At 47.1% G+C, this 20,769-nt stretch overlaps 1 protein-coding gene across 2 annotated transcripts in view; it reads right to left on the bottom strand.

The window, feature by feature from the left end:
• The window catches only part of MYO18B (myosin XVIIIB), a 226,492-nt gene that overhangs the window by 77,401 nt on the left and 128,322 nt on the right, over positions 1-20,769 (bottom strand). For both annotated transcript variants that reach the window (XM_060118779.1, XM_060118780.1), the window contains exons 32-33: positions 16,479-16,583; positions 7,260-7,412 (exon numbers count right to left, since the gene is read on the bottom strand). In XM_060118779.1, the coding sequence (XP_059974762.1) occupies positions 7,260-7,412; positions 16,479-16,583 (258 nt within the window). The remainder of the gene's footprint in view (positions 1-7,259; positions 7,413-16,478; positions 16,584-20,769) is intronic.

Genomic DNA, 20,769 nt, shown 5'->3' with positions numbered 1-20,769 from the left:
AGTATTTTATCAATGTTAAAATTTCTGATTTTGATTAGGGTAAAGGAACCTCACGTCTGTAACTGGTTTTCAAATAATTCAGAGAATGTGATTTAGTGAGAAAATGATAAAGCAAATGTGGCAAAATGTTAAAAAGTGAGGGCTCTAGGTGAAGGATCCAAAGGAGTCCTTTGAATTATTTCTGTAAATTTTTGGTAAATTTGAAATTCTTTCAAAGCACATTATTTAAAATCCATCCCAGTTGCCCCCCAAACTCTGTGACTTTGGGCAGGATTCTCATACGCTGAGCTTCCTCCCACATAAAATGGGCCTAATACCAGCTGCTTCCTATGGAGACTCACCCCACCCCGTGGGGCCCTATTCACGCACAGAGCACTGCTGTGTGCAGACACGCTTCTGTACTCTGGCCCCAGAGAGGAAAGGCCCCTCTACTCATGGAGCTCACTACATTCAAGTGGGTTGGGGGCATAAGATTCGGTCATGACCTCTAAGTGCTTGGCCCTGTGCCTGGCACGGTGTAAGCCACGGGTGCCTGCCATCAACGTTCCCGTGGTTATGATTACCCTGGTGGGTGGCCAGGCTGCTCTGGGGGCCTGGCACTCCATAGTTGAATAGTACCAGGCCCTTTGGGAGAGACGCATAGGTGGTGTTCCCCGTCTGCAAGGAAACCAGCCTTTTCCCACATCATTCATCACAGCCCTGGAAGTGTCAGTATTTGTGGGGTGAACAGGCTCCGGATAACCATGTTTTTAACCAATTACAATTTGGACTTTATCTCCTCTGACAGGAGGTTATGTTAATATTGAATCAATTCACTCCAACACAATCTTTTTTTTTAGAAAAGTCTCTTCAAATAAAACATCCAAGCCACCTGTTCTGTGGTTCCGGGCTGGAGAGAAGTGCTCCCTAAGTGCTCGCTCACACGAAAGACTACTGTCAGGATCGTCCTCCCAGAGCTTGTTGGTTACCTTCAACGTCTCACGGACGCGCGGGTGACCCCTGGTGACCACCATCCTGATTAAGGGCACTGGGGATCCTCAGTCGTCTGCGCACTAGCAGGGACCGCTGGGGGTTCACTGTGTGGGATACGCACCAGGCCTAACGGCCCACCTGAGGGACACTGAAGCGGAGCGGGAATCCCCCAGTGGAGGGGCCGACAGGAGCACTGGGGCTTCCAGACGGGCTGGGAGAGCCCAGAGTGGGCAGCGGGCCAACAGGAGGTAAACTGGTAGTTTTGTGGGGGTGGTTATCATACTGCCAGGGGTTGAAGTCAGACTCTGCGGGTTCCAGTCCCACCTCAATCTCTTCTGACCTTTTTGTGACTCAAGCAAAGAGGTAACTGTGATAGAATGATCTGGACTGTCCTGGGGGAAGCCCAGGAGCTTGTGAGAGAAAGGAGCTGGGCCCCTCCCCCAGACCCTGGAGGTCAGAGATGGCTCCTAGAGACGAGGCCCAAACCCAAGTTCGGAGGACGACTAGATGCTCATCAGGCAAAGAGGTTTCAGTGGGAGAAGCGAGTGTCCGGGAGAAGGCATGGCTTGGTGTGGGGACCCCAAGACGGTCTAAGCTGCTGGTCAGAGGTGACGGGAAGGTAGGAGCTGGACTGTACATCTTTAAAGGTCGCGTTGAGGCACGTGGACTGTACTCTGAGGGCAATGGGGAGCCACTGATGGATCCTGAATGCAAAGAACCATGATTGTGTTTATATTTTAAAAATCTCTCTCCAGGGCCTCCCTGGTGGCGCAAGTGGTTGAGAGTCCGCCTGCCGATGCAGGGGATACGGGTTCGTGCCCCGGCCTGGGAGGATCCCATATGCCGCGGAGCGGCTGGGCCCGTGAGCCATGGCCGCTGAGCCTGCGCGTCCGGAGCCTGCGCGTCCGGAGCCTGTGCTCCGCAACCGGGGAGGCCACAACAGTGAGAGGCCCGCATACCGCAAAAAAAAAAAAAAAAAAAAAAAAAAAAAAATCTCTCTCCAAAGATCAGGGGGCAGAAAGATTGCTCGGACAAGACCGAGGCCAGCAGACTTGAGAGAATTCCAAATGAGAGATGCAGGTGGTGTGTGATAAGAGGGGAGAAGCGAGGAGGGGCTAGATTCCAGAGCTCTTCAGGGGGCACAATGGCTGAGACTCAGCAACAGCTTTGTCCTCAGAAGGAAGGCGGGAACACGGCCCCCTGGCATGAATTAAGTAAACAACTGAAAAGCTCAGTGCAAACTCTTCTCCATTTAACAAAACAAAACAACAAAAGCAAATAACATAGTTCCTTTAGGGAGGAGGCAAAGGTCAAGGCGTGAATCAAATTTAAACAAAAAGCCGCCACTGCCCGGGAGCAGACATCACCTTCCACTTTCCCCTCAGAGCCAGGTGCCGGCATCTGCTGCTCACAGATGTTATTTATGCACAGCGATTATCTCAATGATATATCTCGGTTGTTGGAACTGCTTCTGTCTCCAGATTATTTTGTTTCCAGTGGAAGCATTCCACGGGAATTAATTAGTAATTGCTCCTGAAGAACAGGTGTCATTAGACCCACGCCACACATGGCCTCGTCTACCTGTCCACGAGGTCTTGTGAAACCCTGGGCCCAGGATCCAAAGTCTTCCACCAGCTGACTCGGGGGGGTGGGACGCAGGGGCCAGTGGGCAGCTCTACATTTAAAAATCATTGTCTTGTAGTTTTCAATTTAGAGAATTCCTTTGAATCCAGGGTGTAGGGTTCTTTATACCAGCCCAATAGCTGGGAATATCAGGCTCTTTTGTTTTAGGTAAGAAAAAGGAGCCTCTGAAAGGCAGGGTGACTTGCTCAGAATCGTACAGCTAATTAAGTAGCAGAGGCAGGATCTGAACTCACAAGGTGTGTGTCTTTCCTCCAGGAGTCTTGCATGTTTTATCCCCCAGTCTTCAGCCTCAGGTGTTAGCTGAGGCAGAGCCAAGTCTCCCAATGGAGGGAAACTGGGCAAAAGAGCCAAATAATCTTCCCGGGATTCTAGATGGTAGGGCAATGGGCAGAGGGGAGTGCTTGTCCATCTGGGAAGAAGGCAGGGGCACTGTGAGATGCTCTGCCTAGGGGAACCCTCCCATGCCTCTGGTTGAGCCCGGCATGCCACACATCACTGCTTCAGTTGGGCCTAGAATCCTGCTGGTTTTTTTTTTTTTTTGCGGTACGTGGGCTTCTCACTGCTGTGGCCTCTCCCATCGCAGAGCACAGGCTCCAGACGTGCAGGCTCAGCGGCCATGGCTCACGGGCCCAGCCGCTCCGCGGCATGTGGGATCTTCCCGGACCAGGGCGCAAACCCGTGTCCCCTGCGTCGGCAGGCGGACTCTCAACCACTGCGCCACCAGGGAAGCCCCTGCCGTTTTTTTTTACAAGCACTTCTGACCGTGCCCTTTCCCGCTCTGTAGCTCTCTATGACTCCCTATCACCTTTGGGATAAAACCCAAACTCCTTAGTTGGACTCACTAAACCATTCACGAGCCGACTCTAGCCTCGCTGACCGACACTACCCTCTCTGCTCTTCCCCGGGGAATGCTGCACACCAGCCACAGTAGGCCAAGCGGAAGACGCTCCCTGTCTCCTCCCGCCCCTGGCCCTGGTGCTCCCTCCCACAACTCCCATGTGCATCTTACCCAGCCAGCCATTCGTTCCCACCTTTAAGGAGACAGCTGAAGCCACCAGCTCCCCTCTCACAGCTAAATCAAGGGCATCCTCTTCAGCGAAACCCCAACATTTTGCCAGGAAAGATCTCATCACCCTGCTGGCCACAGTCTGCTCTAGGTCGGCCTCTCGCCTAGACTGGGAGCCCCTCTCGGGAAGGGTTCTTCCTTATCCCCGCAGCCTGGCCTCGAATTCGTCCAGAGTGGACACCTTATCAGTATCAGCTGAACGCACACAGTTCACTAACAGGTGCTTTCAAACACATTCATTCCCTCATCTTTGCCCTCAGAGAGAAAACCTTTCTCTAGGTTACCCAGCACCATGGTTAGCGAGCTGTAGAGGCTGCAGAGGGTGTTCCAGCTTCTCAAGCCTTCGCGGGCTAGACCTCATTGCCCCCACCCCCACAAGCGCCTGGGACACTAGGCGATGATGATGCTCCGCTTCAGGAGAAGGGTTCACGGAGGTCCCGTCACACGGCGAAGGTCACAACATTAGCAAGTGTGGGATCCAGTTCTCCTGACTCAATATTTAATGAACTGTAAAATTGGTTGAACTAGGCTCTGTCATACTAATATAACCTCACCATCAGTTTTCTCATCTGCAAAATGGGCCTATGCCATGGAACCTGAAAGTGTGTTTTGAGGGGTAAACGAGGCCCATGATTCCCAAATGGTGGTCCTAAGACCAGCACTGGAATCCCCTCATGTGACTGTTGAAAATGTAGATCCTGGGGCTTCCCTGGTGGCGCAGTGGTTAAGAATTCGCCTGCCGATGCAGGGAACACGGGTTCGAGCCCTGGTCTGGGAAGATCCCACATGCTGTGGAGCAACTAAGCCTGGGTGCTATAGCTACCGAGCCTGTGCTCTAGAGCCTGCAAGCCGCAACTATGGAGCCCACGTGCCACAACTACTGAAACCCGCGCTCCGCAACAAGAGAAGCCACCGCAATGAGAAGCCCGTGCACCGCAACGAAGAGTAGCCCCTGCTCGCCACAACTAGAGGAAGCCCACCCGCAGCCACGAAGACCCAACGCAGCCAAAATTAAATTAATTAATTTTTTTTAAATGTAGATCCTGGGTCTCAATGGGAAGAAAAAACGAAGAGGGGGGCCTGTAAATCTGTGACTTTTGAACGGTACTTAAGTTATCAGATGTGCAGCCAAGTTTGGGGACCCCGAAAATTCCAAGGAAAAGCCTGATACATAGTAGGTGGTTGAAAAATGTTAACATTGTGGGTACAGAACTGTCGGCGCTGGCGGCATTAAGATATACGCTGCTGTGTGCGGTTGGGTAAATTATTCAACCTCTCAGAGCCTGTTTCCTTATTAGTAAAATGGGTCAAAAATAGAAATAGCCACCTCCTAGGGTTCTGGTGAGGATGATCTAAGTAACGCACTTCCAGCTGCCACACCAACCATCTACCAGTCCTGTCAGCTCCAAACCAGCCCCCACTTTGCCTCCTCTCACCACCCCCACAACCATTTAACCCAGGAGACCCTTTCCTCCAGCCTAGAGGGTACTCTAGCCTCCTAACGGCAGGCACTCACCCCTCCACAATCCCCTCCCTACACAGAGGAGTGATCCTCTGAATCCAATTACGTCATGCTCTGCTCAAAACGTCCCAACGGCTTCTCATCACCCCTGGAATAAAATCCAAACCTCCCAGGCCCTGCACGTTCTGGTCTCTGCATGCTTCTCCTTCTCCCAGGGGAGTTTAGCTGATCACCCAAGCTAAACGAGACCCCTTGCAATTCCCTATTCCCTTTATTATTTATAATAACCCCACTTATTTCCTTTACTACCTGAATTAAGGTGTGGGATATTTCTGTTTATTTGTATCATTGTTTGCTTGTCCTCTTTTCCAGCAGATATCAGTTTCAAAGGGAGAGGACCATGCCTGTCTTACTAACCGTAATATACTTAGATGTAGCACATCGCCTGACACTCAGTAGATGCTGCATAAATACTGAATGAAGGAATGAATGGAATAGTCCAGCACCATACCCAGCAGTGAAGACACAGCCGGCAGCAAAGTTAGCTCCCTCTCCCTTCCCCCCTCCCGTCTGCTCTCCCTGCCTCTGTCCCTGGAGGCTTCAGGTAAAGGACAAATACCATACACGGGAGAGGAGAGAGAGCAATGCCCAATGTCATCGCTACTTTATTTGATTAGCTCTGACTCTGGCAGGCGGGACACGTGTGCTGGGAGCCAAAGCAACTGTACCCTGACCTCTGGTCCACACGATCCCATCCTTATAACAATTTCCATGACAACAGCAACAGAAAGCCAAGGCTGTGAATTCTCTTTGATAGGAGCCGGATGCAGAGACGGGGAAGAAGGACTTTCAGAAGAATGAAGCTCTTTGATTCAGCTCAAGGCGCCTTCACTAAACACCACTATTTTCCAAGAACATACATTTTAACCCTGCAGAGGGAGATTTCTCATGAATAATAAAAAAAAAAGAAAAAAGAAAAGAGGAACAAACAAAACCACTGTGGTTCTTTTTCAAGAACATTCACCTACGGAGAGAGGGGGACTTGGATGGCATCAGGAATATTTTGATGAAAGACAGGCAGAATACAGGGCCTCCTGCCAAGGGGGCCGCATGAACCCAAGATGCCTGAGTGGTGGCTGAGTGCTCAGACATCCTGACTGCCTGACAGAGGAGGCTCAGGGTCCTCCATCTACCTGGTCGGTCAGACAGACAGGAAGGCGCAGGGTGAGGCAAAAGAGCCCCCAGATTCTGCAGTTAGAATCACGAGCCCTGGATTTGAATCCCAACCCTGCCACCTACCTGCTGTGTTACCTTGGGTGCATTGCTTCCCACCTGTGGACAGAACTTTCCCATCTGTTAAATGGGCACAATATCATTTGCCCTCTCCCAGGGGTACCACGAGGACTGAGGGAGGGGACACATTCAAGCACAAGTGATTCTAATGTTCTGACATGGCCATGAAGAGAAATGAGTGACCAACTGTCCTGGTGTGTCCCTGGGGCTGAGGGCTTGCCCGGGACACAGGACTTCTAGCACTAAACCAGGACAGTCTGAGCCCATCACGTCTCCTGAGGTGCTCAGCTCCCTCCTGGCCTCACCTCTCATCCGCCTCCCGTTCTTCTCTGAGGCAGCCAGGGATGGTGGAGCCTGAAGACCTGGGTTTGAATCCCGACTCTGCCACCCTCTAGCTGTGGGACTCTGGGTGAGTCACCTCTCTTGTGAATGGAGATGCTGATCCTCATGTAGGATCTGCATTATCAGCACTATCTGTTTCATATCCAGCCCCGCTGGTCACCATGCACGCACACAGGCACACAGGCACGCGTGCGTGCTGCACTCAGCCATTCTGCCCCAGGGCCCTGATCTGCCCAAAGACTCAAACTCACTCTGCCCTAAAGAAGGGACCAGGACTCCTAAGTCATTTATAAACCCCCTTCCTCATCTACCATATCCATGTGACCCATCCAGCCCCGCAATGCCCTCCACCGCCCCGCAGGTCTGTGAAAGTCAGAAATCAGGGCTGTGGCCACGCCCATCTGGGTGCGAGAACCATTCTCCCCCTGCTGGCCGCAGCATCCTCCCTATGGGGTTCTGAGAGGACCCCATGACACCCACCTGGCTTTGCACTTTCTCCAGCTCCTCCTTGCTGACCGACGTCTTGCTGTCCTTCATGGTCCCCAGCAGGAGCTGCACATCTGACAATAGTGCATGAGTCCTTCTGAGGTCCCTCCGAAGACGCTTCTCCACATCAAAGTCCCGATGGCCGATCTGGAAGCCAAGGGAAAGCTCTCGTGAGCTAAAATGACAAAGTAGTGGCCAGGGTCCAAGTTCTCTGGAGCCTGGCTCCCTGAGTTCAAATCGTGCCTCCACCACTCACACTGTGACACCTTGGACAAGACCTTTCTCCTCCCCAAGCCTCAGCCTCCTCATCGGCAAAACAAGAATGGCAGCATTATCTTTGATAAAGGAGGCAAGAATATACAGTGGAGAAGAGACAGCCTCTTCAGTAAGTGGTGCTGGGAAAACTGGACAGGTACATGCAAAAGTATGAAATTAGAACACTCCCTAACACCATACACAAAAATAAACTCAAAATGGATTAAAGACCTAAATGTAAGGCCAGACACCATCAAACTCTTAGAGGAAAACATAGGCAGAACACTCTATGACATAAATCACAGCAAGATCCTTTTTGACCCCCCTCCTAGAGAAATGGAAATAAAAACAAAAATAAACACATGGGACTTAATGAAACTTAAAAGCTTTTGCACAGCAAAGGAAACCATAAACAAGACCAAAAGACAACCCTCAGAATGGGAGAAAATATTTGCAAATGAAGCAACTGACAAAGGATTAACCTCCAAAACTTACAAGCAGCTCATGCAGCTCAATATCAATAAAACAAACAACCCAATCCAAAAATGGGCAGAAGACCTAAAGAGACATTTCTCCAAAGAAGATATACAGATTACCAACAAACACATGAAAGGATGCTCAACATCACTAATTATTAGAGAAATGCAAATTAAAACTACAATGAGATATCATCTCACACTGGTCAGAATGGCCATCATCAAAAAATCTACAAACAGGGCTTCCCTGGTGGTGCAGTGGGGCCTCCCTGGTGGCGCAGTGGTTGAGAGTCTGCCTGCTGATGCAGGGGACACGGGTTCATGCCCCGGTCCGGGAAGATCTCACATGCCGCAGAGCGGCTGGGCCTGTGAGCCATGGCCGCTGAACCTGCGCGTCCGGAGCCTGTGCTCCACAACGGGAGAGGCCACAACAGTGAGAGGCCCGTGTACCGCAAAAAAAAATAAAAATCTACAAACAATAAATGCTGGAGAGGGTGTGGAGAAAAGGGAACCCTCTTGCACTGTTGGTGGAAATGTAAATTGATACAGCCACTATGGAGAACAGTATGGAGGTTCCTCAAAAAACTAAAAATAGAACTACCATACGACCCAGAAATCCCACTATTGGACATATACCCTGAGAAAACCATAATTCAAAAAGAGTCATGTACCAAAATGTTCATTGCAGCTCTATTTACAATAGCCAGGACATGGAAGCAACCTAAGTGTCCATCAACAGATGAATGGACAACGAAGATGTGGCACATCTATACAATGGAATATTACTCAGCCATAAAAAGAAACGAAATTGAGTTATTTGTAGGGAGGTGGATGGACCTGGAGTCTGTCATACAGAGTGAAGTAAGTCAGAAAGAGAAAAACAAATACTGTATGCTAACACATATATATGGAATCTAAGAAAGAAAAAAAAAGGTCATGATGAACCTAGGGGCAAGACGGGAATAAAGACACAGACCTACTAGAGAACGGACTTGAGGATATGGGGAGGGGGAAGGGTAAGCTGTGACAAAGTGAGAGAGTGGCATGGACATATATACACTACCAAACATAAAATAGATAGCTAGTGGGAAGCAGCTGCATAGCCCAGGGAGATCAGCTTGGTGCTTTGTGACCACCTAGAGGGGTGAGATAGGGAGGGTGGGAGGGAGGGAGACACAAGAGGGAAGAGATATGGGGATATATGTATATGTATAACTGATTCACTTTGTTATAAAGCAGAAACTAACACACCATTGTAAAGCAATTATACTCCAATAAAGATGTTAAAAAAAATGGCAGCAACCACACAGGGCTGCTGTGGAAATTAAACAGGTGTTTAGCCCACAGCATGACTCATAGTAAAGGCACGACAAATCTGAGCTGCTGTCATGACTGTTATCACAGCCTGTAAGGATCCAAAGTTATTCTGTCTCATAATCTGTACCACAGCCATCACCTTGCAAGAGCTTACATGTCAGGCGAGGCCCTCTGCTGACAGAAGTCAGGACAGCAGTTACCCTAGACGGGCAGTGACGGGATAATACAGGAGGGGGGGTTGTTTGTGGTGTTAATCTGGGTGCAGGCTTTAAGAGCTGATGCAAATTCAATGAGCAGTACAGGTGGGATAAGGTGTGCTTCCCTGCATGTATGTTACATATCAGTAAATGGTATTAGAAATACCTGTGTTGCTTTTGAAGGTCTAAATCAAGCTTTTCTGTCCCTTGAGCGCGTCTCTTTTGCCAGGATAAAGACAGGCCATTTTCTGCAGAGGGACCTTGCCCAGAGGTCCCTCCCCCAGGATCCTGTCCTCCGAGAGAGTAATCACGGGGATCCTGAAGAAGCCGCAGCCTGGACTTGGCATGGGGAGGGCGAATTAGATTCGTTAACAACTCCCAGGGGCCAACAGTACAGGCCGAGACAAACCAAGGGAGGTGCAGAATCAGGTAGGGGCCCAATGAAACCCTGACAGCCCACGGTCTCCCCTAGAAACACAACACCTACTTCAAAAGCATTGAGGTTAATGTCTCGGAAAGAAACTAACAGCCCCTTTCTCTGCAGGAGACCAGAGGAAGGAACATGGCACCACTCATCAGATGGGGAGTTTTCAAGAAAATGGGGTGCAGGTGTGTCATCCATGGAACCCAGTTCCTACACCCCTGGACATCTGTGCCTCCACACCAAGTGCAACCAATTCCTGGATGCTCAGAATGCCCCGGAATATTCTAGAAAGAACTTGGGATTTAGAATGAGGTGGCCCAGGCTTGAAACCCTGGCTCACCACTTGCTGGCAGTGGGACTGAGGCTGAGTCATGCCACCTCTCAGAACCTGAGTTTCCACATCTATAAAGGAAGAGGTAAAAAAAAAAAAAAAAAATCCCTATCCTCCATGTTGTGATAAGACAAGGATCAGATGTGATAATGGATCGAAAAGCACCTTGTACGCTGTCAAATGCTTTACAAATATAAAAGATTATGAGCACTGTCTGATGACCTGGAATGTATTCCTCTAGACTTTGTGTTATTATTCTACTGCCAGTTCTGAATTCTTTGAAAAATGAGTTGGTTCTTAGAATATAGCCTCTTAGTTCTCAGATTTATTGCTTTGTTAGTTTAAAATGCTGAGGTGTATGTGTGTGTGTGTATTTATATATATATATCTCCTCCTGAGCTGAGGAGCTGAGGACTGGGCATGGTGCCAGGCCCTTTGTCACATATTACTGCATTTTACTCCTGTGGTAGTCTCTTTAAAATGACATTATTATTATTGCCTTTATTAAAATAATAATAGCTTACATTTTGGGTTTGCTAAGTGTCAGACACTGTTCTAAACCCTTTATGGGTATGAACACATGGTGTCCGCATGGTGAATCTATGGGGTGTGAAGTATTATGATTCCCATTTTATGGATGATGAAACAGGCTTACAAAAGTGAAGCAGTTTGCCCAAGATCACACAGCTAATCATAAGTGGCAGAGTTAGGATATGAACCTAACTTTTCCGACTGCAAAGAGGTAATTTTAGTAAAATATACAATAAAAGAGGTTATGTTTTGCTCTTTAATTTTAAAAAAAAAGGGGGTGTTATGAAGGCACAGAGGAGCATCCCAGCCAAGGCTGGGACAGGACTAGACACAGTCTCAGGTAAGCAGGAGCTGGTTATGTGAGGTGCAGGAAGGCGCACAGCTGAGAAACCATCTTGAATGTGCGGTTCTGGGTGATTAGCATGAGGGTATATAACACAGGGATGGGGCAAGTCACAGAATGAGAGAAGTTCCCTGGGGCCAGCTCACGTCTTGTGAGCTGTGTGGAGCTCTTCAGTATGTACTGTCATAGGGAAATGGAGGCACAACCAATAAAACAGAGAGGGTAAGTGAACAGTCCAAGGCCACACTGCTCCTAAGTGGTGACCCAGGGACTGGAACCCAGGCAGCTCAGTATTAGAATTCGTCTCTAACCATTGCACCAGAGTGCCTGGTGAAATCTGAGCCGGGACTTATTAACTCGAGAGCCCAGATTCTTTGCCATGATTACACTCAAGCAACATGCTTTTGCACCTTCCTCATTTTTGTATCTGCTCGTGCTCTGCACACATCCTAAAGTGCCTTTAATTCTCCTGTGGGGCAGGTCAGCATCAGGGACATTCAGGATGACCCCAGCCTTGCTGCCAGAAAGACTCTGAAAATGCTGCCACCACCTCCTTTCCAGAGGGATCACTGCAAACAAATTCACAACAAAACCTCAGACCAAGTCATCCTCCCCTTCATAATAAATTGCTACACAAGAGGAGGGGAAAGAAAAAAACCCCCAAAACTCATTAGGTTAATGGGAAATAAATGTCATTCTGCAAGTTTACATTTTGCAGCACAAAGATGCAAACTTAGATAAAGCTGGTGAATAATTAACCAATAAAACTAAATGATGTTTAGTGTTGTTGTGGGAAACTCTGTTCCAACCTGGATTGTTTCACCATTTATCATTAAGGGTAAATTGTTTGGGGCAGTTGTTCAATGTCTGTCATCAAAGAACTCTCTAAGCACTTTAACAAATGATCTAAAAATGTTATTGGGGTAATCAAGCCACTTTACAGATGGGGAAATTGAGGCTTAGAGAGAGAACGTATGTAGCTGAAGGTTGCACAGCAAATTAATGGCAGATCTGGATTGCCTGATAACATTAGGGAAAAAGATGGTCCAGAAAAGGATAATTCTAGTTAACTAAAACCTTAATCACTTTTAAAGCAGCATGGTGTTAGATTTAATTTAAAAAAATACAGGTTTTCAAATAATATATTGATAGACCTCACTTTGAATTCACATAGGCCACTAACAACCTTTATGATCTTGGGCAATGTGCTTTACCTTTTGAGCCTCATTTGATTCTTTTATATGAAGGAACTGATAGTATCTAATAGAACAAAAGAGATCATAGAAGACATTATCAATCTACCCCAAAGCAGGAAAGGAATAAAGGAAGAAGCAAAGAAAGGGGGCAATAAACCAAAAAAATTAAACACAAAAGAACAGAAATAATTTCAAATATATCAGTCATTATATAAATGTAAATGAACTAAATTCTCCAATGAAAAGTTAGAGATTAAAATATTGCATTAAAAAGTATCCATCTGTTTAAGGGACACACACACAGAGAAAGGTGAAAAACAAAGAGATAAAAAAGGTCCTGCGGGCAAACTAAAAGAAATCGCACAAAATAAAATATGGCAAAAATAATTCACAGAGAAAAAAGGGACACCATACAACAATTAGAAAAGAACAATGTACAATGTGCCAAGGAAATAAAACAATAACAAACTTAAATGCACCTAAAAATATAACCTCAAAATATATAAAGAGAAAACTGTAACACAATTATAAACAAAGTATATCCCCATGTACCACTATAATTAATAGAAGTATAGAAAAATATTCTACTTATAAGAGCCACAGAAACTACAAGATTCCTAGAAGTAAATCTAACAGAAAAGCTCAAGACTTATATGGAAAAAAATAATAAAATATACAATAAAATAAATATTATTATTTATTATTATAAGGTATTAATTTATAATAAAAATAAAATATATTTATGAAAGCCATAGATACATGAAGAAACACAGCATGCTCATGATTGCAATACTTCAACATTAAAAAAATATGTCACTTGTTCCCAACTAACTTACAAACCGATGCATTTGAAAATCCCCAGCAGGCTTTGTTATGGAATCTCTATAAGAAGATTAAAGGATCGCAAGTAGATAAGACAATTTTAGAAATGAGAAAGATAATCTGTTTACAAGTTATCAAACCCAGCCATTACGACCACATGGTGCAGGAACTGAAGAATAAACCAATTAAACAGAATGGGTAGCCCCAAAACACAGCCATACATATACGGAAATTGTAGAAAAAATTACTCACGAAATAAAACAAAGGTCGTCTATATCGGGAAAATACAGATTCCTACCTCACACATACCAAAATAAAATCTAGGTGGGACTTCCCTGGTGGCACAGTGGTTGGGGGTCCGCCTGCCAGTGCAGGGGACACGGGTTCGAGCCCTGGTCCGGGAAGATCCCACATGCCGTGGAGCAACTAAGTCGGTGTGCCACAACTACTGAGCCTGCGCTCCAGAGCCCGCGTGCCTGGAGTCCATGCTCCACAACAAAAGAAGCCACCACAATGAGAAGCCTGCACACCGCAACGCAAAGTAGGCCCCGCTCCCCGCAACTAGTGAAAGCCTGTGTGCAGCAATGAAGACCCAACGCAGCCAAAAATTAATTAATTAATTAATTTAAAAATAAAATAAAATAAAATCTAGGTGGGTTAAAGGCCTAAAAATGCTCAAAACTTTAGAAGTTTTCAGAAATATGGTGAAATATCTTTATGAACTCTGTTAAGGAAAGAAACCTTAAAAGAATCAACCATAACTGATGAATAGGACTATATAAAAAACCCTTTTTATTAAGTAAAAAACATTATAAACAAAGTGAAATGATTATCTATAGAGGAGGAGATATTTGCAAAATATACAACCAAAAGTGGATTAGCATCTTGGATAAGGATCATGAATAATGAATAGAAAAAAAGGTGAAGACAAAACACTATAAACAGGCAACTCACATAAGAGAAAACCACAATAAACGTGAAAAATGCACAACTTCACTAGTCATGAGGGACAAGCAGCACAACTTGACACTCAGTAACTGGTAAAGATTTTAAATGTCTGACAGTGCCACGTGTCAGTGGGGGGGTGGTAGCAAAGAAAAAAATGCTGATGACAATGTAAACCGCCACAATCACTTTGAGGAACAATCTGGGCAACATCTAATAATTCCAAAATGGTACATTCCTAACAGCCAGCAATTCCTCTTCTAGATTCATACCCTGGAGAATCTCTTTCCCACGTGCACAGGGAGACATGTATATGAATATGCACTGTAGCTCTGCGTCCTAGAATGGAAACAGCTAAATACCCACCAACAGAAGAGTAGGATTAAAGAAAATGAATACTGTGTAGCAGTTAAAAAAGAACGGATTAGAGCTACATGTATTATCATGGAGGAATCTCAAAAACAGAGTACAGAAGGGGAGTAGTAGAAGTAAAGGCAGAATCACATGTACTGTATACAGTTAAAGTTCAAATACACACGCAGGGGAATTAAAGCCTCCAACCTCAGGAGAACAGTCCCCTCTGGGAGAGAAGGACGAAAAGATGGAAGGATAAAGGGATGGGAGACGAGGAACAGAAACCAAGGGGCCACCAACTGTTTCTGAATTGCTTTGCTTCCTTAAAAACATCTGCATCTGATGCGGCAAAACGTTAATTTATGTGAACCCTGTCCTCTTGATGCACAAGCATCAATTACTCTGTTCTACTTTCCCATGTGTGTGGCAAATGTCTTACTAAAACATTTAAAAGTATCCAATGTGACAAGTTATTCAAAGCCTCCAGCTTGGTGACTAACACAAAATTAGCTTCTCATTCACTTAAAGTTACCTTCTCCTTGCATGTAAAACTTACAATTTTAGCAGTATTTATAAAAACCTTTCTTTACAGGATTAATTCCTCTGTTGTCTTAAACAGACCATCCTGGATAGAAGGCAACCTTCTCCCAACAATTTCCAACTATCATTCTAGAATCAAATCCTGGGGTGTTCTCTCTCGCACTGATGCCAAAGGGAGAGGAGCCTCAGTGGCTCTGCACTCAGTGGCCCCAGTTTGCTTGGCTGAAAATCCAGAAAACCCAAAAAAGGAAGATCATGTAGTCTTCCCACTGATGTCCTCAGCTTCCGACTCTCACTCTCACGGCTGTAGGGGTCCCACTCTAGAATTCACTCATTTACTCAATTAAAAAAAACAAAACAAAACATAGTGAGCCCCTATTTGTCCGAAGCCTGGCTGCCCTGGATGACCATTTGGAGGGGGCCCACATGCCTCTGTGAACAAGAGGAATGACTGTGGGAAGGTTATTGACAGCAAGATCGTTACTAATTAAAAGATAATGAACACAAGTTAAGCAGATATATTAAAAAACACTCCTATGATATTTAAAAAGAAATCACGGAAGCCGCCAGCATCCCTCTCCAATGTCGGGGTTTCATGGAGGAGCGATTCCCCCCAACTCTGATACCGGGAGCTGGCTCTGGGCACTGCTGGCTGCTTCCTTCACAGCAGTGGTTGTCTGTAAAGAGGGAGGTTGATTGTGTCCTGGAGGAACATGTGGTAACGTCCACAGACACTGCTGGTTGTTACAACTGGGGGAGATGCTTCTGGCATTTAGGAGGTGGAGGCCAGGGATGCTGCTCAACAGCCTAAGATGAGACAGCGCCACCTCCCCCCAGCACCCCGATCCCCCCCCACCCCGCACACCCAGCCACCAACAACAAAGAATGACGCAGCTCAAACGTCTGCAGTGCTGCAGCTGACAGCCCTGGTCTACGGCGACGACGGCAACAACCCCACAAGGCTCTGCTCTCCAGCAGCTCAGAGCAGTTCATTAGATCACGCAAAGCCAAGGAGACAGAAGTGGCCCAGCTAAGGGTCTACAGCGCCATTGGCCTGACTCTGCCTTCAGCAAAAGTCTGTTCTCACGAGGCCAGCTCTGAGCACAGCAGCCATTCACAGTCACCCCATCAAAGCAAAGGCTGTCTACACTCTCACCGCGACAGCGGCTGAAGGCAAGGCGACCTCGTCTGTCACGTGTGGCTGGGCCCACTCTCTTTATTCTCAAGGGTTCTTCCAAGAACCCTGCTGTGTGAAGACTCCCCCCACGGAAGGTGCCCTCTGAAGAGGCAGTGAGTGAGGGCAGAGACAGAATTGGTGGAGAAGAAGGCGCCTGGGAGGAGCAGGTGGAGGCCAGCTGAAAGGTCTACCCTGGGCTGATCCTAAGACCCCTCCAGCGGGTCTCCCCACGAACCAGCTCTCTAACAGGCCCCCCCGAGGCAGGGAATGCGCTTCCCAAATGCCTGCTGGTGTCTCCCTCTTACCTGATCACACAGGGTTCCGATCAAGCCTTCTAAGTCGTGCTTCTCATGGAGGACCATCTGCTTCTCCTCATATTCTTGCTCCAGCTGCATTTCCAGTTGGCGGAGCTGTGGGCACAAAGGTCAGACGCGGGCATAGGATACAAGAGCTCTACCCGACAAACCCCACGAGGCAGGGACCCTCTGGAGGATGGGGTGGGGGAGGTGGAGTTCATGGCCCCTCGCCCAGTTCCACAATGGCTCACCTAGCAGTTAGGAGGGGGTGTCTCTGTCAGAGAACTTGGGAGCCTAAAAGCTCAGGAGCCGGACAACTACGGGGAGAGCTGGCCAATTACAGGGAGCCCCCTGCCATTCACTGTGAAGTCCCCGCCCCCAGTTCCCTTCCCATTTCCTAACACATGTCTCCCTCCTCTGCCACGACCCAGCTTGAATAGTTACAAGTCTTGGCACTCTGACTTTTTAAGACTCTGCACTACATTGTATCCAGCATAATAAAATGCATTCACCTCGCTTATTAAATACACTGTGATACAACAACAAAAAAAATGTTGCATTTGAGATTATTTGGTGTTTGGACTGCACGTTTGTCTCTCCAAAATTCTTAATCCCAACGCGGTATTATTTGCCGATGGGGCCTTCGGGAGATAGTGAGGTTTAGATGAGGTCATGAGGGTGGAGCCCCCATGCTGGGATTAGTGCCCTTATAAGAAGAGACACCAGGGACCTTGCTTCCTCTCTCTCTCCACTGTGTGAGGACACAGTGAGAAGGCAGCCGTCTATCTACAAGCCAGGAGCAGGGCCTTCACCCCACACCAGATCTGCCAGCACCTCGACCTTCGACTTTCCAGCCTCCAGAACTGTGAGAAATATATGTTTGTTGTTTAAGCTCCCCCCACCCCAAGACCCCAGCCTATGATATTCTGTTATAGCAGCCCAAACCCTTTGGCTACGAGCAACTCAGTTAGTTTACAATTGGCTCTGATTTCTCGGTAATCACCCAGCAATGGCAGGCACTCCTTGCTAAAGTGGACGCCCCACTATAATGGTACTTTGCACATCCTCTTCTGCACCAGACTCTCTCATGTGTGTTGTCTCACCCCTTCCTCCTTTCTCCATCCTGTGCTCTCAATGACCTTCTTTCACAGACGGGCAAACTGAGTCAGAGAGCGGTCCTGAAGCATAGACTCCTACATCAACTGCTGCTGAGAACAGTCAGCATTCTGTCTACTGGCCCCAGCTCTTGTGCCACACCAAACAGCCATCAGCATTCCCACCCAGGTCTCTAACGATTGATTTCCTGCCATGGTGAGAGACAGATTGAGCAGAGCAGTCACTAGATGTGCAGTCAATGTTAGTATCTGTCATAGGAGAAAAACACCTTTCTCTGACCTCACCCTCCCCCTTTATAAATCTGTCCATGGAAAAGCCTCAGGAGGGTCTGTTTGGGTTACACCTCCAACTCATCAGGGTCCTGGCTCAGGGCACTCATGATGCTCTGAGGCACTCTTGGAATGCACTAGAAATTGTGCTCCCTTCACCTGAGGGCACATGGGCAGGGACTGGGGGCTTCCATCTCCTGACCCATGTAGAGAAAAAAAGTACTGATGGATGGTCATTTCAGAAGAAAGTTCATTTCAAAATTTTCTTTTAAGAGTGAGAGACACAAGGCACTCTGCTCACACCTGCTTAAAATGAAGACTGCAAAAGCGAAACTCGTTTTGAAAAATATACAATAAAAATTATGCATCAAGCAAGGCAAAGTTTTCTGGAGTGTGTTCTGTAGAACATTTCCACATAGTGTTCACACGTATACTGTGTGTGTGGGGGGGGAAGGGAGGCAAGTCCATGCTAGAATAAGTGTGGGAGCCACTGAGTTAATAGGGTCTTCCATGCAGCACTTATCAGAGCCTTTGGTGAGTTCATGTGCAGGAAGTGCTAAAGGATGCAGCACTGCCCAAGGTTGACTTCCATCAAGTGCCTCCTAAATGGCCTTCCACAGTCCAAACATTTGCAAAATTAAAAAAAAAACTTTTTTTTTTTTTTTTTTTTTTGTGGTATGCGGGCCTCTCACCGTTGTGGCCTCTCCTGTTGCAGAGCACAGGCTCCAGACGCGCAGGCTCAGCGGCCATGGCTTACGGGCCCAGCCTCTCCGTGGCATGTGGGCTCTTCCTGGACCAGGGCATGAACCTGTGTCCCCTGCATTGGCAGGTGGACTCTCAACCACTGCGCCACCAGGGAAGCCCCTAAAAAAAAACTTTAAAAATCTAGTTATTTTGGTTAAGAGATTGGGCTTTGGAGTCAGACAGACCTAAGTTCAAGTCTGAGCTCGTTTACTTCCCAGTGAGGTAACCCTGGGGAAGACCCTTCACCTTTGGGACTCTAGTTTCCTCATCTGTAGAACCAGGACTATAAACCTTACAGAGTGCTTATGAAAATTAAATAAGCTGACAGACATAAAGAGCCCAGCCTGAAACATGGTGCCCACTGGGTATTCAAAGAATCTCATTCATTTCTCCCAAATATGCAATAATGGAAAATAAGCAGAAATTGGCCCCTCAATGATGACTCCCGGCACTTTACAGTTTATAAGGCATATGCCATTCTTTCATCTTATTCTCACAACAGCGTAGGTAAGGTAGAACATTTTCTCTTATTGCTCCCATTTTGTAGATGAGAAAACTGAGTCTTAGGGAAGTTACAAGACTTACTCAAGGGCACACAGCTCTGGTTGAACCTAAAGTCTATGACTCTTCTTTTCCAACTCTGGGGAGTTCTGAGGAGAATGCACTTGGCCCCTTGGGATGATCCATGTACACCCCCAGAGGGGCTGAGCTCTAAAGGGGCCCCAAAAGGAGTATTTGAGGAGCAGGAAGGGCAGCAGATGCAGCAGCACCAACCACTGGGAGTGGAGAGGGGCTCAGCTCTTACTTACTCCCGTCCTCCCCCAGAGCGATGACACGGTGCCGAGGCGACCCCATCTGCCCAGGACCTGCTCACTAGAGTCCCGTCTCCGCCAAGGTCCTGACACCACTGAGGCCTCCTCCAGCCCCGCCCAGGATGATGCTCTTGCGGGGATCAGCAGAGCACCCAGTCCCTGAACCCTCCTTCTCCTGGATGGATTAGTCACACCCAAGAGCAAGGCAACCACCACGTTTGTTCCCTGGTTCCTCTGGAAGGATCAGCTACCTGAAAATCCACACACACACCGGTATTGCTCGTAAGTTTCCAACCATCAAGGGTTCCATTACAAAGCTCTGTGCAATAGTTCCCCATCTGTGATCTCCTTGAATCTTCCCTGTGACCCTGCAGGGGGCCATCATTATCCTATTTTATGGATGAGAGAAGTGAGGCTTAGTAGCAAGGTTATGTGATTTCTCCAACGCCCCACAGCTGATAGCGGATGGAGTTGGGACTTGATCCAAGCCTCTGTGACTCCAAATAAAGTAGCAACACTGGCTTTTTGTGTGTCTTATAAACTGGCTCTGAGTGACCAGCGGTGGATACAGAGAATGGAGTGTAGTTTAGTTGGGGTTGAGGGTTTAAAATCACTTTCCCCAAATCACACAGTTGTTAAGCTGGAAGGGCAAAGATTCAAACCAAGAGTCTATGAGTTCCAGCACCCATGCTCTCAGGTCCTGCAGTTTGGAGGTCTCTGTAGAGACTCTGTTTAGGGAACTAATAATCGGAGTCAACCTTGGGAAATGCTACTCGGCCCCTTCTTGGAGATTCACAATGTACCCAAGGCTATGAAAGGCCCACAGAGATCCTACCCACACAAAACCTGTTAAATGAGACTTAACCCAAAGCTTCTCAGCAATTCCATTTTAAAGATTCATCTCACATTCACATCAGTGAATGCATCCGTAAGAAGGTTTGTCTCAGCACTGGCCATAAAAACAGAAAACCCTAAATGTCCAATGACAAGAGAATTAATGAGAGCACATGCCTAAGGTGGAATACTTTTATAAGCCATTAAACATGTAAATTAGATCTGCATTTACTGACATGAGAGGAGGCCCAGGACAAACTTCCGAGTGAAAACAGCAGGCTTCAAAGCAGCATGACCCCATTTAGGTAAAACGATATCTCTACAAATATGCACGTGTGGGTACAATGAAAGAGCAAGAGGAAAGAACATTTAAAAATAGTAATAATGATGGTGCCTTGGTGGTAAGATTTCAAGGGTTTACTGCCTTCTTACACACTGTCTGAAATGTCTGCAAAGAGCTTGGATAAAATGTAAGAAATGATTTGCAAGGCAAACAGCCAGAAGGGACTGGTCCCTATCTTGAAA

The sequence above is a fragment of the Mesoplodon densirostris genome, chromosome 15 (assembly GCF_025265405.1).
Source record: "Mesoplodon densirostris isolate mMesDen1 chromosome 15, mMesDen1 primary haplotype, whole genome shotgun sequence".
NCBI lineage: Eukaryota > Metazoa > Chordata > Mammalia > Artiodactyla > Ziphiidae > Mesoplodon > Mesoplodon densirostris.
Note: the sequence above shows the minus strand (reverse complement) of the source record. Positions and strands in the feature narration are given on the sequence as shown.